This window comes from Phyllostomus discolor, chromosome 5, assembly GCF_004126475.2.
Source record: "Phyllostomus discolor isolate MPI-MPIP mPhyDis1 chromosome 5, mPhyDis1.pri.v3, whole genome shotgun sequence".
NCBI lineage: Eukaryota > Metazoa > Chordata > Mammalia > Chiroptera > Phyllostomidae > Phyllostomus > Phyllostomus discolor.
In genome coordinates, this window is record NC_040907.2 from 21,105,950 (window position 1) to 21,130,899 (window position 24,950).

The following is a 24,950-nucleotide window of genomic DNA, read 5'->3' on the forward strand; positions in this document are numbered from 1 at the left end:
ACTGAGAGAAAAAAGTTGACTGGAGCCTGTGGATTCAGAACAGTTAAGATTTACTGAAATCCATTCAAATGCCCCCATGGCTTATTTCAGAACCCCACTCGTCCCCAATGCCCCAATTTTCAGGTAACAGACCTGGTAAGGCTGTGATTTTAACTTATGTTGCAATTCAATAACCTAGAATCTCCACCTGCGTTTCATGTACATCAGCCTTGTGGCTACAAGAGGCAAAATTCTTTGGGGGCTCTCCCCTATTTGCCTGGAGCTGAAAATGTAAAACTATTGAGCCTTTCATTTTCTTTAACTTCTTTAGCATAGCCACTACCATCTCAGTCTGCTAATCTTTCTTCTAAGACATTTGATCTCAGGTGACCACAGCTGTCAGTCATCTTTGCCTGCTAGTTCACCATTTTCCAGTGGCAATTAGGTTCCCTTTTCCTTCAAATCCAACTCAGTCATAACTAATCTGAGTCCCATCTTTGAGGACCTATTGCCTATAATCGCTTTTGGAACCAAATCCTTTATCAGTCAGGTTTAGTAGTTGAAGGAAACAAATCCCTTCTACCTATTTTAAGTAGAATAGAATACTGTACAGGTAAATCAGGTGCACACAAGAGTTGGAAAAGCCTGGGTGAGCAGTCTCTAGGCTGGGCATCTAGCAAAGACCCCCACATTGATCCACCATGGCAGCTGCTACCTCTACCACAGTTAGGATGTTGAGGAATCAAGAGGCCACCTCGGGTTGACTACAAGAGCACATATCACTGTTATATATGCATCAGGAAGCCCTTCAACACCCACAAAACTCCTGGTGGAGAGTGGAATACCACTGAAGAGAAACCCAAGGTCCCCACATCCCTGCAAGGAGCAAATCATAGCAGCTGAAGATAACCCTGAATCACTTTTTCCTTCCACATCTTGTTTGTGCATCTAATTGGCAAAACTGATTACATTCAGACCCTTGGTTTCAAGGAAGTTTAAGACAGGTACTGCAGTTTCTAGCTTTCTAGCCTGTGGAGTACAAGAAAGCACATTAGAAAGAGGTTGGGATGAATAAGTACCTATTTATCATATCCAATCGATTTTTTCCACTGGCCCAAGGAGGACTTGTGACCAGACACGCCCTTTCAGCTTTAGCCCTTTTCGACGTTTCACAAGCACCCATCTGTCTGCCTTCGAAGATTATCTCTTATTGGCCCAAGAAGAACCTAAAATTTCCCGTGGTCAGAGTTGTTTTGCTAATCTACACAGTCTTTATCCCAGCCACCTCCTTCAACCTAATCTACTACTCCCTTCCCTGGTTCATTTGTTCCAGCCATAAAGGCCTGTACAGGGTGTGTGTGTGTGTTTAAACAAACTAAGGATGCTTTACCAAAGGGCCTTTGTACTTTATTCCTCATGCCTGGTATCACATGATTCTCACTGCACTCAGGATTCTGATAAAATGTGACCTTATCAAAGAGGCGTATACTATCCATCTTAAGTAGCAACATTGCCAACTCTCTTCCCTTTCCCTGCTTTGCTTTCTTTAGTGCACTTACCCTCATCACGATTATGTACCTGGTCACCTTTCCCCACTACGATGTTACTTTACTTCCATGCAGACAGAACTTCTGTTTTCCTTATTAGCGCATCCTATACCTGAAACATAGTAGTTATTTTAGAATAAATGAAAACTCTACCAAGAGGAAATTATATGCTCCCAAATTCTAAACTGACCAACTTTTCCAATGCATTGTGATCTCCAGGTGGTGGTGAAGGGCCTTTCATTTGCTAATGTCTAGGAGACACAACACAACAGTAGTGTTGCAAAGGATTAGAATAAATTTAGTTTTTCATGGCCTCTGGTCTAGAGTTCTGGGCTTTTCTTAGATGACACCCATAATTCCTTTTCCTTAGCTCTTGTTCCTGCAAGAGGAAAAAAACAAGGGCCTTTACTGAAAGCATTTTTAGTGCACCACCTCAATCTTTACAACTCCATAGTTAGGATTATCATCTCTACTTCAGCTAAGTGAAAATGAACTCAGAATAAGGTGCCTGAGTCTCACAGCACTAAGAAGTAGAGCCTAGATAAGAATGCAGGTTTGGTCTATGGCCATACCACCCTGAACGCACCTGATCTCATCTGATCTCAGAAGCTAAGCAGGGTCTGGCTTGGTTAGTACTTGGATGAAAGAATATAGGTTTGGCTGCAAACTCCTGTCCCTTAGCACTCTTCCTTGATTTTGTCCAAGTTAACTGTTCTCCTGAGGCTTCAAGAGAATGACAGGTCTAGAGTTGATAATTTGCATTTCAGTGATTTCCTGACTATCTGTGCCTTTTCCCAACAGGCTCCCTTTTCACACGTGGACATCCTGGGGGATGCCTTTTTTCCAGAGATCCAGGGTCCACTAACAGCATGTCCTGTCCCAGGTGCAGCGAAATGTGCGGAGTCTGGCTGCAGGGCCCAAGAGATAAGGATCTCCCAAGTTTGCAGTTGCCCAGACTCATCATCCTCATTGTAAAGCACAGGCCAAGCAGACAACAAACAGGTGCACCTGTGAAAGGATACAGAAAGCCATCTGGTCCTCAGGGAAAGGATGTTTTCAATGCTGCCTCTAGGCTCAGGGCTGAGGTGACAGAGACATTGGTACTGGAAGCTTCTTAGATACTGTCTGAGCTAGAAAATCAGGAGGCAGGAGAGTCACCAACTCATCCAGTTTCACAGTAAGTTACCACCAGATTTGAAATCTTACATCGTGTCCCATAAATCTTTTACTTTTTCTGATATACTGTGTATGAGCATTCATTTCTTAGACTGTTATTTTAGACAGAGCCAAGATCCCAAGTAGTACTAATTCAGCTCAATCCTGACAAATTTATAAGATCAGATAAAAATAAGTATGTTGAGGTTTTAGCTGCATTTCTTCTGTTTTCATTACAAATATTAGTCAGATTCCTGTTACTCTTAAATAGGCAAGACTGAGAAAACTTTTTTGAACAGGGAATACATACCTGAGAGCATAACACACGCCCAGGTTATTGCTCAGTGATTAGGTTACGCAGGATCGGTACATTTCTTCCTTCAGTAAGAACACTACGTTCCCCAATTTACAATCCTGCGGCATTCACTGTGGGATCACTCTAAAGAGCCACTGAACTGCCACCCCTTCCTTTCCTGCTCTGGGAACACATTTCTAGAAGTGACTACAATACAGAAAAGGTTAAATAAAACTTTAACAGGAAAACTGCACAGCTACCTCTAGAGGGCAAACAAGGTCCATCTTAATCTACAGCTTCTCTAATTTGGCTGACTCAGCTAATTCTTCAGTTTGACTACACAGTCCCAAACAAGCCCGGCTTTACTTCCTATTATGCTAGAAATCCCTGGTTCATAGATGACTCCAGTGCAGTCAGATCAGAATACAACCCTTCTCCCCTGGGATTAGGAACCTCAGATCTACAGACTGTTAAGGACTAGTGGTCTGTTTCAAACCCTTGGCTCTGAAAGACTACCCAAGCCAAGGAAAATGACAGGAGTTGAATTACAACAGAAATCTTTATTAAAATGTGTCCTTCAGTAATGTTAGCATACATACAATATACACACATACATCTGTACACTCTTTGACACACCTCACGGATTGCCACCATCAGTTTAACCAATAAATTAAAACTTAAAAAAGGGGGGAGGAGGATGAGGTGTGGGACTAAGGGCAAAATTTCCCATGTTTTATCTGTAAGAAATTGCAAATTTCTCAAAGTTTCCCTGGGGAAACCTGTGACCAGAGAATTTTTGAAGTAAAATACAGAAATCTCTACTCCCACCCCCACAAAAAAAAGATTCCAAAAGATGCAGTTACAACAAATGTGCTTCTCAGAACAGGAGCATTCATTCCCCTTCATACTCTGGCTTCTGCACCTTCTGGATTCAAGACAGTCTTCCCCTCAGCTGGGGCAGAGAGGTTCATATGGGCACTTGGGCTCGGCGCACCTTGGGCTCTGGGAGTCGAGGGGCAGGCTGCAGTATGGGAGTGAGGGGAGCCACACTCATCTGAAGTGATGTCTGGCACGTCATCTGACTGTGTATCTGAGCTCTCTAGGTCACTGCGGATGCTCTCGGGCTGGGCCAGGCTGATGTCCCAAGGTTTGCTGGCCAGGCAGTCTTTCTGTTCACAGCTTTGGTGTTTGCAGGGAGGATCCTCTTCATTGCTGCCACTGCTGCCACTACCACTTTCTTCTTCATTCTCTGCCATCTGAGCATGAACATGGAGCGAGTCCTCTGTGCTGCTTCCGCTCACCAGCTGATAGTGGCTTGGTTTGGCTTCAATGTCCACTTGGATTTCCATATTGTTGCATTCTCTGTGGAGACAAAATCCACTATGCTGAGTCATGCATGGGTCATGCTATACCTGTGGGTAAAAGCAGTTTGTGGGTTCAGGATTAGAAAGCCCAAAAACAGATAAATAGACTAGAGCTCGTTTTTAGTGAAAATAAAAATTTAACTTAACACTCAAATAGGATGGGGAGCAATTAGATCCTTTTTGTTCGTTTAAACATACATGTACATCTCTGCGAATTTCTTTAAACTAAAAAAGAGCTTCCAAAATTCAACTAAGTGTCAGGGCCTCACACTATCTTACCCTACGAAAGTGAAAGAAGATTCATAGCTTTTTACTGCTGTGCCACAATTAGAAGAAACCAGGAACTCTCCAGAAGGAAGTGCTGCACTCACACCATACCAGACACACTAGTTCTCAAAAATAAAAATAAGGTACAGGAGCCACACCAAGCAAAGGGCAACATGAGAGCAGAAGCCATAGATCCACAGATATCAATGAATACCAATCTAGCTCTCAAAGTCCATGTAATTGCTGTTGCAAAAACCAAGAAAAGAAAGAAAAAAAGGAAGAAAAGGAAGAAAGAAAAAATCCTCTAAAATTCAAGTGCTAACAAAAAGAATCAAGAGCTGCCAAGAACTTGCTCAATGAAGTCACAGGGTATGCACACTATGTATCTCACTAGATGGTACGCAGAGCTCTAATAGAAGGCATTGAGTTTCTGAAGGTCTAGTACCTGACCAAAAAATACAACCTCTCCTGGGCATCTGACTGGTCACATACCTGTCCTGTGGGTTGTAGGAACTGATTATGGAACCGGCCATAGCACGAGTACTTGCGTTGTCACTAATTGCACCAAGACTGGCTGTGTCTTTGGGGAAAATTTCCTTTTGGACATCGGCTTGGACTTCTAACCTGTGTAAAGAGGGGACGTTTAAGTTAATATGAGACCTGGGTATTCCAAGACAGTCTGCTTCCTGGCACACATCTCTTCCATTATTCTCTTGCAAACTGAGTTGATCTGATCTCCAATTGTCAAACAGCTCAAGTAGATGCCCACGCAGTTTCTCTCTTACATATTTAATGAAATCGTCCCCTCCTTTCTATCCCCACTGTTACTGCTTAACTTCAGGTTCTCCAGATCTCCTAACTGGATAACCACAACTGGGCTCTCTCTGCAGTAGCTCTAAGTCCAAGTTAAAGCACTTCCAGATCAGTGCCCATGTGAACGACGATGTGATCACTAACAGTCCTCTCTTGGCTCCCTACTGACAACTGGCATTTAAGGTCTTCCTGATCTGCCTCCAAGCTCGCTCTCCAGTTCCTCTCTCACCACACGTCCTAAATCATAATCACTCTCAATTTTTTCTTTCCTTATGCACCTATACACATTTTATACCTCCATGACTTTGGACATGGTATTCCCACTCTGTAGAAGTTTCTTTTCTCTAGATGGCAAACTCATATTCAGTCCTTAACAAAGAAATTATCACTTCCCCTCAATCTTCCAGCACACCAGTCACTTCCTAAGTGCTCCTACAGCACCTATTTATTTATTAATCAATGTACACATCTCTCTTCTACTCATCTGAGCTCCAAAAAAGGAAAGACATCTCATTCACTCTATCCTCCATGTCTTGCACATACTAGGAATGCAAACATTTAGAAATCAAATTACTTCCAATCTATGAGACTGAATGACATACAGAAGCCAATCTCCTATAAGAGCAGCAAACTTTTCCAATGGTGTCTCAGAGCTAAGAACCTGTAACTATTTCCTTTCTTGGCTCTAACACCATTTTATTGTACACTTAAATAGTTCCTCATAATGGGTTTCACAGTCAAACCCATCTGACTCATTCACTTCCTATAAAAGGAATTTCCATTCAGAAGCAAGCCTATAGAAAGAAGGCTTCCACAGAACTGGAACAGCTGGACTGGCTAAACTGCCATTTCAGCAAGTCAGTCTCCAATTATGTCTGTCTGCTTATTTACAGGAGTGTTGGTTTTAAAAAAGCACAGCAGTGAATTCTTCAGAATGTGGGGGTGGGATCCCCTAATAAACACCCAGAGTCATGAGATGCAGACGGGTCAGCAGCAGCCTCCAGCTGCACATTCAAACAACCTCCAGCCTGCCACCTGTATCTTTGCTGTGCTGCTCTAGCCTCAGATGCCCTTCAAGAATGAGCCACAGCCCAGGAAAATGAGGCAGTGCCATGGAAAAGTGCATCACGTCAGAGACTGGGGTTCTAGTTTCAGCTCCACCATGGGATCACTCTCAGAATTGGAAAAGGCCTTTCATAAAGACTATATACTTAAGTGGTTTCCAGATGCTTATTCTTGCACTATGGCAGAATCACTTGGAAAGTCTTTTCAAAATACAGATTCCTAAATCCCACTCCCAGAGATTCTAATTTACTAATACTGGGATAGAGCCCTGAAATCTATTTTTAAGAGGCTCCCAGGTGACTGACAAGCACTCAGGTGTGGGATCCAGTCCAACTGCCATCTGTTGATTGACTCCTAATAGCCAAATGGCCATCTGGTCTCACTTTAAACATTTCCAAGGATAGGTAGCTGAATATTTACTAAGGTAATACGTTCCTTCTTTGGACTTTTATATAGATTTTCCTTATATTCTCTATAATGAATCAAAGTAAGTTTCCCTCTAGCTTCTACCAAGTCATTTTAATCTACCTCTTGGCACGACTCAAATGTTTAATTTTTTCCAGTTCAAGACCCTTCAGAAATCTGAAGGCAACCACCTCCCCTACCTCCCTAACTTATGTCGCCCTCCCCTCCCCTTGCCCTACCTTCCCAGGCCTCTGTCTCTACTGCATTAAACTAACTGCTTCTCATGTAACATCGGTTAGTTTCTCTGAGTATGTTCTCATTTGTCTAACTGGTGAAATGACCCAGTAAGTCACAACCTCTTCAGTGATAAAGCTTTACATACTCTCAACACAAGTTCGTGGGATTGATTTTCTTTTTCTACCAAATGGGAATAGGAAGCTAATGAAGATGACAGCACTGATAAGCCAACAAGATACAGCATAAATGCTGTTCAATTGAAGGCCAGTGACAAGCCTAATGGAGAGCACAGCCTTGGAAATCCTACAAAAATATGTGCTTTCCCTTTCTGAAGCAAGCAGCCTAATAGAGTAGAGGGAGGACCTAAACATCATCCTTTATGTGGAAGAGTGTAAAGAATACTTAACATTTCTGAGCCTGTTTTTAAACTGCACAAGTAGGGAAAAAACCAACCAACCACTGAAGCCCTGAGTGGTGTGGCTCACTGGGTTGGGTGTCACACTCCAAGTTGAAAGGTCACCAATTTGATTCCTGGTCAGGGTACATGCTTGGGTTGTGGGCCAGGTCCCCGGCTGGGAGTGTTCGAGAGGCAACTGATCAATGTTTCTCTTTCTCCCTTCCCCTCTCTCTAAAAATAAATAAAATCTTAAAAAAACACACAAAACACCACTCACTGATGGTTAAATCAAAATGAAATGATAGGTAGGACATGCCTGGCACAGAGAAACGGTTCATACAAGTATGTTATAATTCCAACTGGTTCTTTCAATAATGACCTATTTGCTCACCTGCTGTATTTTCCCTTGCCACTGGAAAGAATGCCACCACTCAGTGTGCCCCCAGAGAGGGCTGCAAAGCTGGCTGTTTCGCTGTATGGACCCTGCATAACACTGAGTCCATCTGTCGGGCTTCCACTGGTGCTTAAGACACTAGTCAGACCTTCAATGCTACTTTCTCCAATGCTGGGATTCTTGAGGGCTCGCCAGGCATCCGCCACTGGGAATGGAACCAAACATCTCAATTCAAGAGAGCACAGCATCAAAACAGTCTGGCATTTTCCTGCAATGACTCTTCTGAGTAGAAAATATTCATGTAGCAAAATAGCCATCTATTCAGTTAGTGAATAGCTACTATGTGCAGCCACCACACATCAGGGGATTCACCACATATTTATTTGTATTGTAATCTTCCCAATTTTAGATGAGGACACAAAAGCTTAGAACTGAATGACTTGTCCAAATCATGGTTAGTCACACAAAAACAAAAATTCTGATTCCAAGTCCACTATTCTTTCCAATATACCATAGATACCATCTAATCAAACATGAAGATTTCAAAATATGATTTATGTGCTGAACCTAGCAGGAAACTTGAAAAACCTTGGGAAATCTCTGTGCTCCAGATGAGTTAATACAATAAAGTGGAAACAACACCTAAGTAGAAGTCAAAAGACTTGCTCTAGTCCCAGCTCTGCAGAAGCTCTTAAACCCATTTCACAGATGTTGAGACAAAAGCTTAAAAAAGTTGCCATTAAATGGGGAATAGTGATAACTTTCATCCTTCCTTTTCAGAGAGCTGTTATGAAAAGATGTAGTGAGATAATGACTGTGTCAAGTCCTCTGAAAATTATAAAGTACTGTGCAGATTTGACTTTATTATAATCACTACTATTGCCAGCAAACTTGGAATCCTCCGAGTCTGTACCTGCCACAAAGAGGCAGGTACCAGAGGAATTAACCTAATAACTCTGGAACAAAGAAATGAAAAGCTAAAAATACTTTACCCCCTACAAAGCTTATTATCCAAAGTAATCCAATGGCAATCTCTCTGTAAAATGTGCTAAATTTTACTGATTTTTATCTTGTGTTCTATAAACTCAAAAGGAAATGAAAAACCTCCTTTTACCTGTGATTGGGCCATCATCTTCATCAAACTCAATTTTCACTCCCTTTCCGTTGGCTGTGCTAACTCCACAGCCGCCTCCACGACAGAGAGAAATGGGCACAACCCCATAGACGTAAGCCAGCATAATGGGGACACCAATACCTGGGGGAAAAGAAGGAGATATGTCAGCAGGCCACCAGGCTGCAACTGCCCTGAATTTCCTTCCCAGCCTGAGCACAGACAAACCACTTTATAAAGGATCAAGGAAAGGCAGAAGATGGCTATCCCAAAGAGGAAGATCAGTCCTAACAGTGACCACTGGCCTTAGAAAGGCTTGTATTAGAATCTTGGCTCCAATTTACTAACCATGTGACCTTAGACATACCTTTCCAGAATTGTCAATGATTGAAAGAGAACATAAATACCAGGGGTGTCAAACTTGTTTTCACCCGGGGCCACCTCGGCCTCACGGTTGCCTTCAAAGGGCCGAATATAATTCTAGGACTGTATAAATGTAACTACTCTTTAACTAGGGGCAAGGAGCTCGGCACTGCTGCTGGGTAGAAACAAGGTGCCAGGTGGATAAAACAAGGTAGAAGGCTGGATTTGGCTTACAGGCCTAGTGTTTGCCACCTGTGATATATACAGTATCTAGTATATATATGTTGCTTTCATTTTTTTTCCCTTCTATTCATTGCTGAAGTGCTAATCCAAAAACAAATCAATAACCAAACATCCAATGACTCCTGGGGTTAGGATCCCCCCCTCACAGTGTTGATTCCAAAATCCTATTCCACACGAGACAGAATGGCTTCGTTGTTAAGAGCACAGGCTCCAGGTCAGCTTGCTTTGATTTATGTCCCAGGCAAGTGACTTTGGGCAAATTACTACACCTTTCTGTTACAATAGTGCTATTGTGAACATTACATAAATTAATGCGTAAGAAACACGCAGAACTGCTCCTGGCACATGGAGAGCCTCAATAAATATTATAGTACTATTATTCTGAAACAAACCTTCATCCTTCCGCGAAATAGTGGGATGCACTAAGCAAATCAAAATAAAAGTAATTTCGTTTTGTGGGTTCTACTGCAAATGGAGAAGAAAGGTGAAAAACTAGGCCTTAAAGTAATATTCTTTAATTTAACCTTCTCTGAAAGATTCCCTAACTCTGATAATTTAGTGTGGTTGATAATAATAACAATAGTACCTAACAGCGTTAACTCCCAAGGTGGGTCTGGTATAAAATGTAGGGGTTTCCAGGATGAAACATCTGGCCAGCTGGCTAACTGCTCTAGTCAGAAAGCCAGTTGTGGAGGGTAGGGGAAGAAAAGGGGAGCGAGGCAGAATGAAGTCGTGGTCCCAGCCAGCTTCTTACCAACACTAACTGCAGCAATAACTGGGGATGCAATGACCGACAGAGTCACTCCTCCTGTGATAGCCAAATTCCTCTTATGTTTGGAGGTTTTCCTTCCTTCATACCTGCTATGAATCTATAAACAAGAAAGAAAAAACCCCAGCCAGCAGGTTAGAACATCAGTTTTTTTTTTTCCAAGAGAGTAAAACATATCCTCCACCCTCAAAAAGCATCTTTCTTAAATTTTAACCTCATCAGACCAGATGATCTAAACTAATACAGAGAAAGTTAAACCAAGAAAAGACAAAATAACTCAGGAGGGTGAAGTAAGCATTTCACCTTTAAGTCACTGACTGAGACAAACCAAGTCCAGGATGTTAATAACTTTCAGATCTCTTGAGGGCTTATGAAAATCCATTTAAGAAATTAAGGTTATTTTTATCCAACAACCACCTGGTTTTCAGGCAGCTCTGACACATAAGCTCCTCCCCATTTCCTTCAAAACTTTACTAAGCAACCTGAAAATGGAACATGCACAGAACTCAATGTCTTACCTTCCTGCCAACATAAACAGGAATGCCAATGACCATGGCAGGAATGGCAATGCCAGCAATGAGGGAAATCCCCACTGGAGCGCCAATCAACGTGCCCAGCTGCCAAAGAATTTTCTTCTTACGGCTCCATGGCTTCTTGCCCCAGAATGTGCAGCCAGAGGGGCTGCAGAGGAAAAACGAAGTTAATGTCAATATTACAAATAGAAGCAGCTGTTGTCACCAGAGCTTGATAAGAGCAAGAGCCTTCTTTTCAATTAGGAGTGGTTAACAGTTACAAAAAGTTACAGGAAATGAGTATATTACACAAGGGGAGCAAAGGCCAAGGCCAGACTGCTGGAGCTCTGGGGCCTTGCTTTTTTTGTAAAGACATGAAACCTCTTTTCTATTCTTTTCTGCTGAACTGTGTCCTCCCTAGCCCACCCCCACCAACACTGATCCAGCTTCCTTGACTGATGCTACTCAGGACCCTGCATAGCCTGCAGACTCGACACGTCATCCAACTGCATCATGCTTTGCAGCTGATGCACATTCTGATCTGCAGTTTTCTCGGTATGTGTCCTACCACAGCCAATAGATACTACAAACCATGTTTCTGGGAAAGGATATAAAAAGATTTGTCTCAGCCTTTATGTCAGTTTCATACTCTTAGTTTGGCTACTTTTACACTCAGCCCTTTTGAATTCAACCATTTTTGCTCACTCTCTGTCCTGCCCCCTCACCAGATGGGATAAGCAATGTTTAAGAAGGGATCGTGGCTTATGCACACTTGTGTCCCCATTAATGGGTAGACGGTAAGTACTCAAATGTCTGCTAAATTGGAAATTAAAGTGTTTTACCCACACAATGAATATTAAATTTGTAAATATTAACTCCTTCAGGACAATATTTTAATATCCACTCAATAAATTCTTTAGAAACTCACTATGTGTAAGGAACTTGAAAAAGTAATTCTAGCCTTAAGAAACTTAATACAGTTCAGCAAAATTAGACATGTACATGAAGTAAAATGATCACATTTATAAAGAAGCATTTAAGGAATGTCAATGGAGAAGAATGAGGCAGGGGAAGGCACAATGGATGAAACAGCATTTAAGTGGCCCTTGAAGGGTGGATAAGAACTGAATAGGCTAGGATAAAATGAGGTTGCTAGAAGGATGAGGTGATTAGAAATCATTCCAGGCAAAGTGAAGAAGAACTTGTGAACATGCATGGAAGGGTAAGATAGCACAGAAGAGACCCAGAGAACAGCAAGCCTAGATTATATATTTGGAATATAGCATGTATGAAAGTAAAATGGAAAAAGCTAGAAAAGTAAATTAGGGCCAGGCCGTGGAAAGCCTTACAATTCAAGCTTGTAAGGAAATTGAACTCTATCTGCAAGGTCATGGAAACAGTCCCCAGAAACTGCTGAGCTGGAAAATACCATGATCAGAAGGGTGCTTCAGAGGAACTTTTTTACAGTTTCCTCATCCTATAATGACAGGACAGACAACTATGTCTCTTTGACATCCTTGCCCTTAAATCAGTAAGAGAACAAGACTGTAAGAACAATGGACACTTTTCCCAACTCACCTGAGGTAATGCAAGTCTGAAATCTCTTTCATACAAAGCCAACAGAACTCACAGCCACATACTGCACAGGTCATATGATTACAGCTCCCATCATTCATCTTGATAATGTAAGCACTGCATCGTGGGCATGGCTTAATGTCATCTGCTAAGAGAGGGGAAGGAAGAATAAGCAGGAAAAGAACTCCAGTATATCTTAGACTTTATTATTCCTAGAAGTATGTATAAAAAATGAAGAGGCAGTACAGAACTCTTGACTAAGAATTCCAAATCGTGCAACCTACTTCCCTGGAAGGCTGGCTGTGTCTAGACCTCAGCAAAGTTCACAAAATGAGTCCTGCTTGTATAGATCAAGCTGCTTATCTCAAAAACTCACAATGTACCCACCACTCGAACCACACACTGAGCAAGAAGGCTTCCCTAGGGAAAGATGGTTCCAAGAATAATGGAATTTCACCAGCTAATACGCTGGCAGAATTAAAAGCATAGTCCAGCAGGAAGAACAGTCTGTAGACTGGAACTGGCTTCAAGTTTTGAGAAAATTTACTTCAGGAAATTCATTTCTCAGGCTCAGCAAGTATCACTGTGACATGCTCTACTGCAAACCAGAGTCCCTTCCCAAGATTCTTGCAAATTCAAAACCTAAAAACAATTGGGTATGATATGTAGCATACACCTGGTAATCTTCACAGCAAGCCAGGAACTATCTTATTAAATGACAATTTTAGGAGATTATGCTATGCCAGGAAAAAGTGAATGGTAAAATTTTTCCTACTAGCCTCTCCCTAATGATATCAGTGAAATAAGTACATTTATAAAAGGTAATAACCTGACATTTTTTTTTAAACTAGTTTTTGTTTTTTGGGTTTTTTAAAAGATTTTATTTATTTATTTTTAGAGAGGGAAAGGAGGGAGACAGAGAGAGAGAGAAACATCAATGTACGGTTGCTGGGGGTCATGGCCTGCAACCCAGGCATGTACCCTGGCTGGGAATCGAACCTGGGACACTCTGGTTCCCAGCCCTCGCTCAATCCACTGAGCTATGCCAGCCAGGGCTCCTAACTGACATTTTAAAATATGTTTTCTCTGACTTGTAAAGGTTGGAACTAAATGTGTGCTATTCCTACTTTTAAGGTTAATCATTAATCCATACTAATATTTCCTCTCCTTAAACTTGTACCCTATTTCCAAAAGTGATAATGCACCTAAAAATAGTAAACAACACAGGTTAAGACACTAATTAAATGTCTTAATTTAATTCTGTTCACAAATAAAGTTTTTAAAAAGCCCCTAGCAAAAGGACCCAATTGCTTGCCAACCTGAGACATATTACTAAGAAAGTAGAAATGAGAGAATTCAGCACTGGCCAGATAGCTCAGCTGGTTAGGGTGTTGTCCCAATATGCCAAGGTTGTAGGTTTGATCTCTGCTCACGGCACATATGAGAGCAACCAAGCAACCAATGAATGCACAAATTAGTGGAACAACAAATCGATGTTTCCCTCTCTCTCTGGAAACTCAGTAAAAAAAAAGAAAGAAACTAGAAAATGCAATTTCTTGTATTCTGATTTTACCGGAGTTGGATAATGTATAATGGTCAGAGAGGAAAGCTATATATATCAATTATAATATTGGAAGTATTGTCAAACAGTTTCTGATCCCAAGAAATACTTGATTATACAGTAATGTAATCCCTCCCAGCTTTGGGCTCACATAATGAAGTATAAAATAGAGTTAAATGAAATAGTGCCAATTTATACCTGGTCCAGATTCTTGGCCATAACTGAGACCCGAAGTGTGCTTGGTCCGTACTCGCAAAGTCTGTGCCCTCTGCTGACGGGCCATATCGCACGTCTGATTTGGATGCCATATTTGCTTGCAGTGGTAGCAGAACTCAGTCTGGCAGCCTTCCCTCTCACAGGTCAGCTTTGGGCAGCTTGCACAGCCATAGGCAATAACAGCATAACTGGGTAAGGAGACAGGAAGCAATATTAGTAAGGTAAGAATGATCTAACCAAGACAGACAGATAGACATTCATCAGTTCCAGCGGGGTTAACACTGCAATGGCACTCCCCACCACCACATACGATGTAGAGAAAAGAACATGCACATAATATGCACGCATAAGCATGCCTAACAAACTCAAACATATTCTGTGTGAGACAGTACATTTCTTCTTGAGATTCTAAAATCACAAATCATTTACTTACTGAAAAAATAGGGGGAAATACCATATTTAGCCTGAATTTCTAGCATGTATTCAGTCATAGTTTAAGCTGCTTTAGAAGCAATTTGCCACGGCAAGTTTCCTAAACAAGGTACAAACTGATTTCCTTTTGATGATTTGCTATATTTAGAGAGATTAGAATTTGTTTACATTAAGGGACAGAACATTTGTGAAATAAAGAACTAGAGCAAAAACTAAAGCAAGTGTGTGTACTTTTTCATTTTTAAACTCTACAGTGAAGCTGGTCTGATCACAGCCTCAGAAACAATAGCTTTTTTTTTCTTCCTTCTTCCCTCTCTCCTTCTACCTCTCAATTCAAATCTTTACCTTGAAATATCTTCTTTCTTGACAAGCTCCAGATTCCAAGAATACCACTCATCTACCTCATTAATTAGTACAGAATTAAGGCCACATTTCCTCCCCTCTCTTCTGACCCATATTCTCAGTCAAGATGGGCAATTCAGAATCTATCAGCACTGGCATCAAACTGCTTCTTATAATTCATGTGTGTTTACCAAGAATTACTCTCCCACAAACAATCTCATATATTTACAACTATTAGTCTTTGTGACTAATTCTAAATATGTTAAGTGCTTAGATTACACTAACAAGTGGACCCTTATTTAAAGTAAAAAATAATTAAAGTAATTTAAAGAAAAAAACAAACAAAACAGGGAAAATAGCAGTTGTGAAATTTCACACAATTTTCAGATAAGGCAACGACTGCAGGGTTAGGTGTTACGGTCTGCATTTTGTTGTCCCCTATTCCACACTCTCTTCCAATAGCTGAATAAGGTTTTCTTGGATTTATCCTACAGTTTGCTGTTTATGTGAATGTACATTAGATATTCACAAGAATACCTCAAATTCTCAGGTTTATCCTAGATTCTGCAAATTGATTTGAGAATGAATCTGAAAATATTGATGACAAATATCATCTGTTATATAATATATGCTCTATTAAAATTCTTCTCAGAAAAAGCAAAGTTAGATCAATGTATGAATGCAAATGATTCATATCCTGTAGGAGTTCTAAGCAAATCTAGCTGCAAAATAACTACCGAAGATAAACATTTCTCCTGAAGAAAGTAGAATGCTTGCTATTGTGTGTTAAATGGGAAAGATACTGGATGATCTCAGAAAAATATTAAGTCAGCTTCTGATGATACAAATTAGACAGACTGCCAGTCAGTAAGCCTTGAACATTTCATGATCCATTTTTACCTTATGTGGTGGGAATAAATATTTATTAGCAGATTCCCTCAACCCCCCTTCTTTAGAAATAAAAACATGTGACAGGAATTGGCAATGTCAATTTTGGGTGTGAAATTTAGTTAAGGGAAGTAAAATAAACCCAAATACTCATGAGCCCAGAGCAATCCATTACCATGACACAAAATTACTCAGGGCACGAGACTTGGCATTTCTGTTTTCGGGTGCCTGGTTTGGGCTTCTGGCCCCTGACTCATGCTGCATGACAGTGTGCTAATTAAAACCTCCAAACCTTAGCTCCTATTCTGAAAATGAAGGTATAGGTGCTTGCTACTTTCAAGTGTTACTAAATATGTTCTGAAACTGCATTTGAGGTCTTGCTCAGACAGGAGTGGTATAAAAATGACAGCACATATTTTTTTGTCCAACTTCCTGGCCTTTGCATACTCTATTCCTTCTGCCTAGAAATGTCCTTTCCTTACTTCTTGTCCTGGGGAATACTTATCCAGGTAATAACCAGCTCAAAAGCCATCATCTCTATAAAATCTACTTAACCTCTCAAGGCAACTGTTTGCCCATTTCATGCCTGTGCACAATTTATAATACTTAAAATACTTACCATATACTACTTTTTAATACTTATCACATTATATAGTAATCATTTGTTTATATTCATATTACACTAACCAGACTACACTCAAGGATAAGTATCCATTTTTAATCCCCAGGGTTTGACACGCTAGTTTACGTTTAAAATACCTGTGCAGAATGAATGATAGAGACTTTCTCCTACTTAGGTTTTTTTACTTTTCTCAAGGGCATTCTAGCTCTTCTCCTGAGCTATTACTTTGCCCTAAAGCAATCTTTTAAACTTATTCATGTACCAACTAGCTTACTATATGTCAGGTATTATAACTCAATCCTAAAATTTTGTGTAAAACCACTTTAGGGGTGAACCTCTAAATTCTAAATAGGGCAATGTGGCCTGGCTGGTGTGGCTCAGTGGATGGAGCACCACCTGCCCTGTCAGGGCCCATGCCCGGGTTGCAGGCTGGGTTCTCAGTTGGGAGCATGCAAGAGGCAACCAATCAATGTTTGTCTTGCACATTGATGTTTCTCTCCCTCTCTTTTCCCCTTCCTCTCTTTTCCCCTCCCCTCTACTCTAAAAGCTAAATAAATAGAATCTTTAAAAAGAATAAATAGGGCGATCTCACTCACAACGTAGTTGGGAAAAACCTCATCCTTGAGAGACCAAATCTGCCTGGACCATCTTGTGTCTTCTGTCTCATGTCTCACACTGGAACCTCTCCTCTACCCTGTTCTCTTAGCTTAGCTAAACATTCAGGTTTGCTTAATTAGAAGCTAAAATAGAAGATGCAGGAAATTCCACGTTGCTAAGAATACAGATGCATACTTTTCCCCCTTTAAGTTCATACAACCTTTACTAATTTTGTTAATTTCCTAGTCTCCAAAAACATCATAATGTGTGACAGGCTAGACCTTAGCATTATCTAACTTCAGCCCTGGGGAAAATCCCTTTAGTATGAATTTGATTATGTTCCAACAGGCCCTGGTAGTTAAAGAAATGTGTTCCTATATTACATCTATACTTCCTAGCTCCAGGCCATGTAACTTCATTTAGAAATCAACCTTGAGCACATAAAAGGGTGGTAGACATGGGCCAAGTTGTCACAATGAGCTGTAGCCTTCGAATCTTTCTTTTTCCTGCCTTTGTTCAAACCCATGTCACCTCCTGGCCAGACAACTGCAAGAGACTACTACCTGGTCTCCTTATTCTCCACTCCAATCCAAATTCCAATTCTTTTTTTTTTAAAGATTTTATTTACTTATTTTTAGAGAGGGAAGGGAGGGAGGGAGATAGAGAGAGAGAGAGAGAGAAGTATCAATGTGCGGTTGCTGGGGGTCATGGCCTGCAATCCAGGAATGTGCCCTGGCTGGGAATCGAACCTGGGACACTCAAATTCCAATTCTAAAAGGTAATCTATCATGTTATTATTTTGCTTAAAATCCTTCAACCAAAAAGAAAAAAGTCCTTCAAACCTACAAGTCTTTGCATGGCATAACACTGGCCTATCAACTGGATCCAGGCTACCTTTCTACACTGATCTCTAGTCACTGCCCAATCATGTTCCCCATACTGCACATTCAGAAACTAACCAAACTAGACTCAAGACATCTTTTATTTTTACACTTCCATGCATTTGCTTGTAACATTTTTATTTAAGATCCTTGTTTGTCTACCCACTTCTTTGTTTGCCTGATATGAATTTCTACTCATATTTTTCAAGGCCCATAACTTGATACCACCTTGCAAACCCTTTTATCTATCCTTTAAGAGGATTTATATTTTCTTTAGTATCTTTTACATTGCATTTATAATGATCTACCTATTTATCAATTCATCTATCTACCTACCTATCTCCTCTACCAGGTCAAACTCCCTGTCAAGAGGTCCACATTTAAGTACTTTTTGTTTAATACCCAGTATTCACCTAAGGTCTGCGGAATAATCACCCGTCTGTCCTCTTCTCATCCACCCTTTTTTTTTATCTGTTTCTCCTCCCAAAACTGTGCTGTTTGTATCCTTTATCTTTCTCATCAAAATTCAACTAATCATCCTATTCTTCAGGGAGCTAAGTGAAAGAGTCTGTTCACAGTGTTGTAGAAAGAGTTGGACTATAGTTATCCTAGTCTAGAGGAGCTCTACCTACTCAGAGATCAAGACTTATTGTTAAATAAGGTCACTAACAAAGCCCAGGCCAGGTGTCTCAGTTGGTTAGAGCGTGGTCCAACACACCAGGATTGCGGTTTGGTCCCAGGTCAGGGAACTACAAGAAGCAACCAAAGAGTGCATAAGTGGAACAATAAATTGATGTTTCTCTCTCCCTAAAAAAAATAAAATAAAATAAAATAAGGACACTGACAGAAGGCAGGCCAGAATAACTATTAAACGAGTTTGCAAAACTGTAAATAGGGAAAGTTTCAACTATGCATTCAAGATGCCATAGAATATACAACATGTTTCCTGGTGACCTAAGTTTGGAAAGATTATACCAGATTGAAGATTCACTGTATTATTAGCATTAACAAGATTTACAGTGCATATCAGCATGTCTCAAGGACCTAAGAAGCTCATGAAATCTCAGAAATCAATTTGCTTTATTTTGTTCAGTCCAGTATTTCCCAATCTTATCTGATCAAAAAACATTTCTCTTTCCATATATACCTATTATATACCTTGGAAAGTATTCATATATATGAAAAATAGAAAGTAAAAGGATTGTTGGATACTGTAAAGAGGCTTAAATTATAAAGATATCATATAAATACTAAGTTATTAAAGATGTAAGAAATCATCTTGCCCTGGCCTGGCAGCTCAGTTGGTTGGAGCACTGTCCTGATGCAACAAGGTTGTGAGTTCTATCCCTGGTCAGGGCACTTACAAGAAACAACCAATGAATGCATAAATAAGTGGAACAACAAATTGATGTTTCTATCTCTCTCTTTTTAAAAAGGTTTTATTTATTTATTTTTAGAGAGGGAAGGGAGGGAGATAGGGAGACAGAGACAAACATCAATGTGCGGTTGCTGGGGGTTATGGCCTGCAACCCAGGCATGTGCCCTGACTGGGAATCGAACCTGCGACATTTTGGTTCGCAGCCTGCGCTCGATCCACTGAGCTATGCCAGCCAGGGCGTTTCTATCTCTTAAAAATAAAAAAATAAATTTTCAAAATTGAAAAAAAAAAAAAAAGTCATCTTATAGGTCAGGTATGAACAGTTTTAAGCAGAGGAGGAATATAAAATGTTCCACTTTAGAATGAATACTTTGGCAAATATGAGAAAGGTGCATTGGGCTGAAGGATGATGTAGATGGCCGAGAAGGGGGAGGAGATAGAGAGAAGAGCTTTGATATAGAAGGAATGGTATAAATTAAGAGTTCCAGGAAGGCTTCAGAGAGGAAAACTTCTTCACTGAAAGATTTGTCCTGCTCAGGGAGCTTGCTCTTCCCTCATAAATACACTAGAGACAAGCAGAAGCTTCCTGTTTATGGGATGGTCCAGTCCAATTGTCCAGGAAGGCCAATAACGATACTACCTGCTGTAGTCAGGTGGGAGGGGGCACTCTGCAGGGGGACTCTCCAATGAGAGGCTGCGGCGGTGGACTTGTACAAAGAATTTAGGTCAAGACAGCCTTACCCCCTAATCATTTGTAGGGAAGATCTGCTCTATTGCCTCATTTGCTCACTCCCTCAGTCTCCTAGAGATCCTGAAAGGGTTTAAAGATTGACAACAGGGCACTTGTGAGGAAAACATTAAATATTTACAGGTGTCATGAGTTTCTGAAAACACCTCATATTTAATCACAGGTTCCAAGAGGTAACAGATCCACTGCATGGTTTATTAGCCATGAGACACTGGGTTCCATACAAACTTCTCTGCACTGGTTTCTCCCTTACAAAATGAGTTTACCACCATCTACCTGTATAAAACTAAAATGAAATTATTTCTGAATGAGGCTCGAGTCTGAAAATTACACAAACTATAAAAATGTCAGTTATCTCTATTTTGAGTTAATTTTATCTCATTTAAGAGTATGTTTTAAAGATTACACTTGATGTTATTATACTTAATATTAAATAATATGAATGTTTCCCTCCTAAAATTGGTTCTCTTATTTACAAGTAAAATAAAATTATTTCAAGTATGGGAAAAGAAAAACTCAGTCTTTGCTCTGTTCTCCAAGTATTTTGTAAACAAATAATGAATCTTGCTCTGGCTAGGTAGCTCAGTTGGCTGGAGCGACATTCTGATTTACCTAGGTTATGAGTTTGAGCCGCACACACAAGAATCAACCCATGAATGTGTGGATGGGTAGAACAAACCTATATTTGTTTCTTTTCCCCCTCCCTTTCTCTTTCTCAGTAAAAAAAATCAATAAAAAAATTTGAATGAGTCTTTTAATATACAGTATTCTCATCATCATGAGTAATCACAGTGAAACTAGTGACCAGAACTCAGGAGGATCACTCACATACTCCCTTCACCCTGCCAAATACACACACATAGACACACAGAGAGCAAAGGAAAGACTTGATAACTTTGGCTGGTAGGAACTTGATCTGTGTGTGGACAGTAAACATGGTCACATACGAGGAGAAGAGATAACCAGGGCTTAGACTTCTGCTCTAGTGCTCATCCGTGACTTTTACTAGACCCAGAAAAGCAGACCAGTTTGTGATTATAACAAAACAAAACAAGCTATTTTTCTCCTGGCATTAGAAAGAGACAAAACCATTGGCCAAATCCCTAGAGAACTCAGACACCTGTTTGGGAGGTGGCAGAATTTTAAAGTTCCTCCTTGTTTATTTAACACCTTCAACTAAAGATCTCAAAACACTTTGCAAACATTAAATGAGCCTCTCAGGTCAGGAAAGGATTAGGCCTATTTCAGATAAGAAAAATAAAGTAGGTAAGAGGCTGTTAACAATAAGAATCAGAAAAGAAAATGAATTCTAGCATACTTAGCTCTCTCAATGTTGTCCTTAGGCCACAAACAGTAGCATTCCCAATAATGCTGACAAGCCCTTGCTTTTTAAAACAGAGGCTGAGGAAAGAATACTGAACTTGGTTGGAGTTTAGACCAGTGTTTCCACTAGTTACATGACTCTGAAATTTATTTAAACTTTGGTCCCCTCATCTGTAAAACTAGATCAAATTTATCTTACCATGTTGCAAGGATCAAATTAAATTATGTATGCCTGGCACATGGATACTCAGATGCCAGCTTGCTTTCTTTCCCCAGACTTCACCTTCTTTAAACCGACAGATAACACATTAAAAAGAATTATATATAAGATTGTTATAGTTCTTTTAACCAATTGGAAAAAAAACCTCTGGATGATAACTGATGCAATACTTGGCTAAAATAGAAAATGGCCTATTTCTTTAATAACTCCCCAAATCAGTGATGGTTTGGAGCTGTCATAAAAATTGTAAATTAACTCCTGACCCTTTTTATTGATGTGAGCAAACTCAGAGACTGATTTCAGAGGTATAAAAAACCAAAAGGGAGCTTTTCCAGAAAGATAATCAGTGGTCCCACACTCAAGGAAACTCAAATCTCAAAAAAGGAGTTAATATACCATTCCAAAATTAAGTGTTCACTTAAATTCCTTTGGTTCAGAAACAGATCAATAGTGTCTGTGAAAACGTGAATATCATATAAATTAATCTCTTCAGGCCCACTGGATCACCAGACATAAGCAAAAACTTCTACAGAGCCTACGTGGTTCTTTCTGATACTTATTAACTGAAAGTGAAAGTGATCTACCATAGATAAACACAGTTCCTTTGACAACAACACTTCAAAGTAATTTAGAAACCCCATCTGAGTTAGGTTAAATAACACACCCATCTCTAAACAAGTTTGGCAGAATAGATAAATAGAAGCAGCTTACTCTTCTTACTCCCCTACATAGACTATGTCGGCTTCTTTTGAAGGAGGCACACAGAAGCATCACGGAAATCTTAAAACAGCCTTGATATACAGGCTACAATTAAAAGCCCTTCTTAACGCCTTTGAAGCAAAGATGATGAAGCGTTTTACTAGCATTACATTACCCACTGCAAAGAGTCCCTAGCATCTTTTTGTCCCCAAAACATGGCACACAAGAATAAAATGATCTGCAGGTAAGGGCACAGTCTGACTCCACTTAGAGGAGCCCCTCCTTTGCTGCATGGGAGGTACTGACAGTGACACACAAATTTTAAAAAGTGGGGGGAAGAGGGTCTCCACTGAATGCTCCAGACTGCTAAATCTGGTGGTATTATGTCTCTGCAGTCACAGCACATTTTCTCACCGACCTTAAAAGCTTAACATATATGGTGCATTAAAAAGACCATCATCAAAACTCAAGATCAGAGGGGCTGGGAGACACATTTTCTCCTAACGTACCAATCCTCTAGGCATCCTTCTTTTGAGTGACCCACTGCTTCTCGGACAAACGGTCAACTCCTCACCCTGCCCAAGGCAGCAGTGTAAGAACCACAGGGGGCCTCCCAAGAGCTTGGCAAGAGGACACACAAGGCCCACGGTGCCCCCAGAGCTCTGCCAGACAGCTGTCCTTTCCCCCCTAGTGCCATTCTCGTCACCTCCATCCCAACTTTCACCAGGAGTGGTCAGGAAGAACACACCTTCTCCTGCAGTAGCTACTAAGTCTCACCCTAGCCAAATGGACACACCCCTCCAAAGCGTTGCCCCCTCAGACGGATATTCTCGTTTCGTCTTTTGCCACATATCCTCTCATTCAGAGACACCCCTTGCCTCTGGACAGAGGGGCATTTACCCGACAAAAAACTGCCCTGCCTCCTGGCTTGATGCATAGCTCCCTCCCTCAACCACTACTCAGCCTCCACCTCAAGCTCTTGGACAGGGGCGGGGTGTTGGGTGCGTCCACAGCGCTCGCCTGGGCTTCCGGAGGGTTACCAGTTACCAAGCCACCGCAGTTGTCTCCTCCCTCTCCCTCCCATGGCTCATCCCTCACCTCTCCCTCACGTCTGGACACGGACGGACACGCGCGCGCGCACACACACACACACACACATACACTGCTGCGCTGAGGGCCACCTCCAGGGGCGGGTCACGGGTAGGTCCAGTGCCTAGGCACCGGCCCGGATCCCTTCGGCCGCAGCCTGCCACCCCCGACGGCCACGCCCCCGCGCTCACCCGCAGTCCGGGGCCGGGCACCAGCGGCAGTCGGGGTCCGAAGCCAGGTAGCGGCGCAGCATGAACTCCTCGTACTTGTGCATGAGAGGTGGGTCCGCGAGCAGCAGGCGGATGTCGTGCGGGTTGAGTCGCTCGCTGCACTCGGGGCAGCTGATGGGTACCCGGCTCTCGCTGATCTCCAGGCGCAGGTAGTGGCGGAGGCAGTCCCTGCACGAGCGGTGCGGACAGCTGAGCAGGCGCGGGGCCCGCTCGGGCGGCAGCCGCACCAGGCACAGCGGACACTCCACCTCCTCCGGGCCCGGGCTGCCGCCCTCCGCCGCCTCCTCATCTTCGAACCCCGGCCCCGCCGCTGCCGCCTCCTCGGCCTCTTCCTCGGGCTCAGCGGCCGGCTCGGCGGGCAGCGCCTCGGGCAAGGGGGCCTGGGCCGCGGCCGGGACTGGGGCGGGCGGCGGCGGCGAGGCGGCCGGGGGCGGTGGCTCGGCCTGTGGCTTGGCCCGCGCACGGCGGCCACGGGCCGAGGCAGAGAAGACGCTGTGGAAGGTGAGGCGCCGGCGCCGGCCGCCGCTGCGGCACTTGGGGTCCGGCGCAGCCGCGTGTAGGGATGTAGAGCGCGGCGACTCGGAGTCCTTCTCGGAGCCCATGGCCCCCAGAGGCCGAGGGGCGAGCGGCGCCCAGCGCCGCCACAGCTCCCGCCTCAGCGCCCCCTCTGCCGGAGCCCCGGCCGCCGCCGCCGCCGCCGCCCTCCCCAAGATAGAAACCGAGCAGCGTCAACCAAGCAGTTATAAAGCCTCCGCCCCTCGCGCCGCTGCCCACTGCGCAGGCGCTTTCCTGAGACACCTCACAAACCGCACCGCGAGGGCGGAGGGGCGCTGGGCGCGGTCAAACGGGGAGGAGCCGGGCGTGCTGGGGCGGAGCTTCACCGCCTCCCGGTCACGTGGTTCCAGGACAGCCATCTTGAACAGATACTAACCCAGTGGCTCCCCTTGGCCTTCCCCCCACAATTCTGTCACCAGTGCCCAGATCACCCCGCCTCGTGGATAGTCTGAATGCTTCTTCTAGCAACTGATGCTATAGTTATTTCGTCCGTAAAATGCAGGCAAGCGTAGATCAAATGGTGATTCCCTACTGGTCTGCCTTACAACATTTCTCTTGTTTATTAAACAAACACCATTACTTAAAAATATAGTCATTCGCTGAGCATCTACAAAGCAGAGGCATTACTAAATAAGACAGACAGGGTCTCCCTATGTACAAGGGATGTGCAGAATAAAG

General features: G+C 42.3%; 1 protein-coding gene across 3 annotated transcripts; it reads right to left on the bottom strand.

The window, feature by feature from the left end:
• Positions 1 to 3,516: 3,516 nt before the first annotated feature.
• RNF19B (ring finger protein 19B) lies at positions 3,517 to 24,439 on the bottom strand. Of its 3 annotated transcripts, none has more exons than XM_028511714.2 (9): positions 23,679 to 24,438; positions 14,251 to 14,456; positions 12,495 to 12,636; positions 10,923 to 11,085; positions 10,390 to 10,504; positions 9,033 to 9,173; positions 7,916 to 8,123; positions 5,100 to 5,231; positions 3,517 to 4,338 (listed from the first exon to the last, which is right to left on the bottom strand). In XM_028511714.2, exons 1-9 carry the CDS (start codon positions 24,317 to 24,319, stop codon positions 3,879 to 3,881), a joined length of 2,208 nt encoding a protein of 735 aa, XP_028367515.1. In that variant the 5' UTR covers positions 24,320 to 24,438; the 3' UTR covers positions 3,517 to 3,878. The 3 variants fall into 3 exon arrangements, with proteins under 3 accessions (XP_028367515.1, XP_028367514.1, XP_035881617.1); XM_028511713.2 differs by having other exon boundaries at positions 12,495 to 12,639; XM_036025724.1 differs by lacking the exon at positions 5,100 to 5,231 and having other exon boundaries at positions 12,495 to 12,639; positions 23,679 to 24,439.
• Between the last annotated feature and the right edge of the window lie 511 nt (positions 24,440 to 24,950).

Coding starts and splice junctions, on each gene's coding strand:
- RNF19B (XM_028511713.2), bottom strand. CDS start 24,319: ATGGGCTCCGAGAAGGACTCCGAGTCGCCGCGCTCTACATCCCTACAC. Junction 14,457..23,678: donor TGCCCGGCCCCGGACTGCGG/GTGAGCGCGGGG, acceptor CTCCTTACCCAG/TTATGCTGTTATTGCCTATG. Junction 12,640..14,250: donor TGGCCAAGAATCTGGACCAG/GTATAAATTGGC, acceptor CCCCTCTCTTAG/CAGATGACATTAAGCCATGC.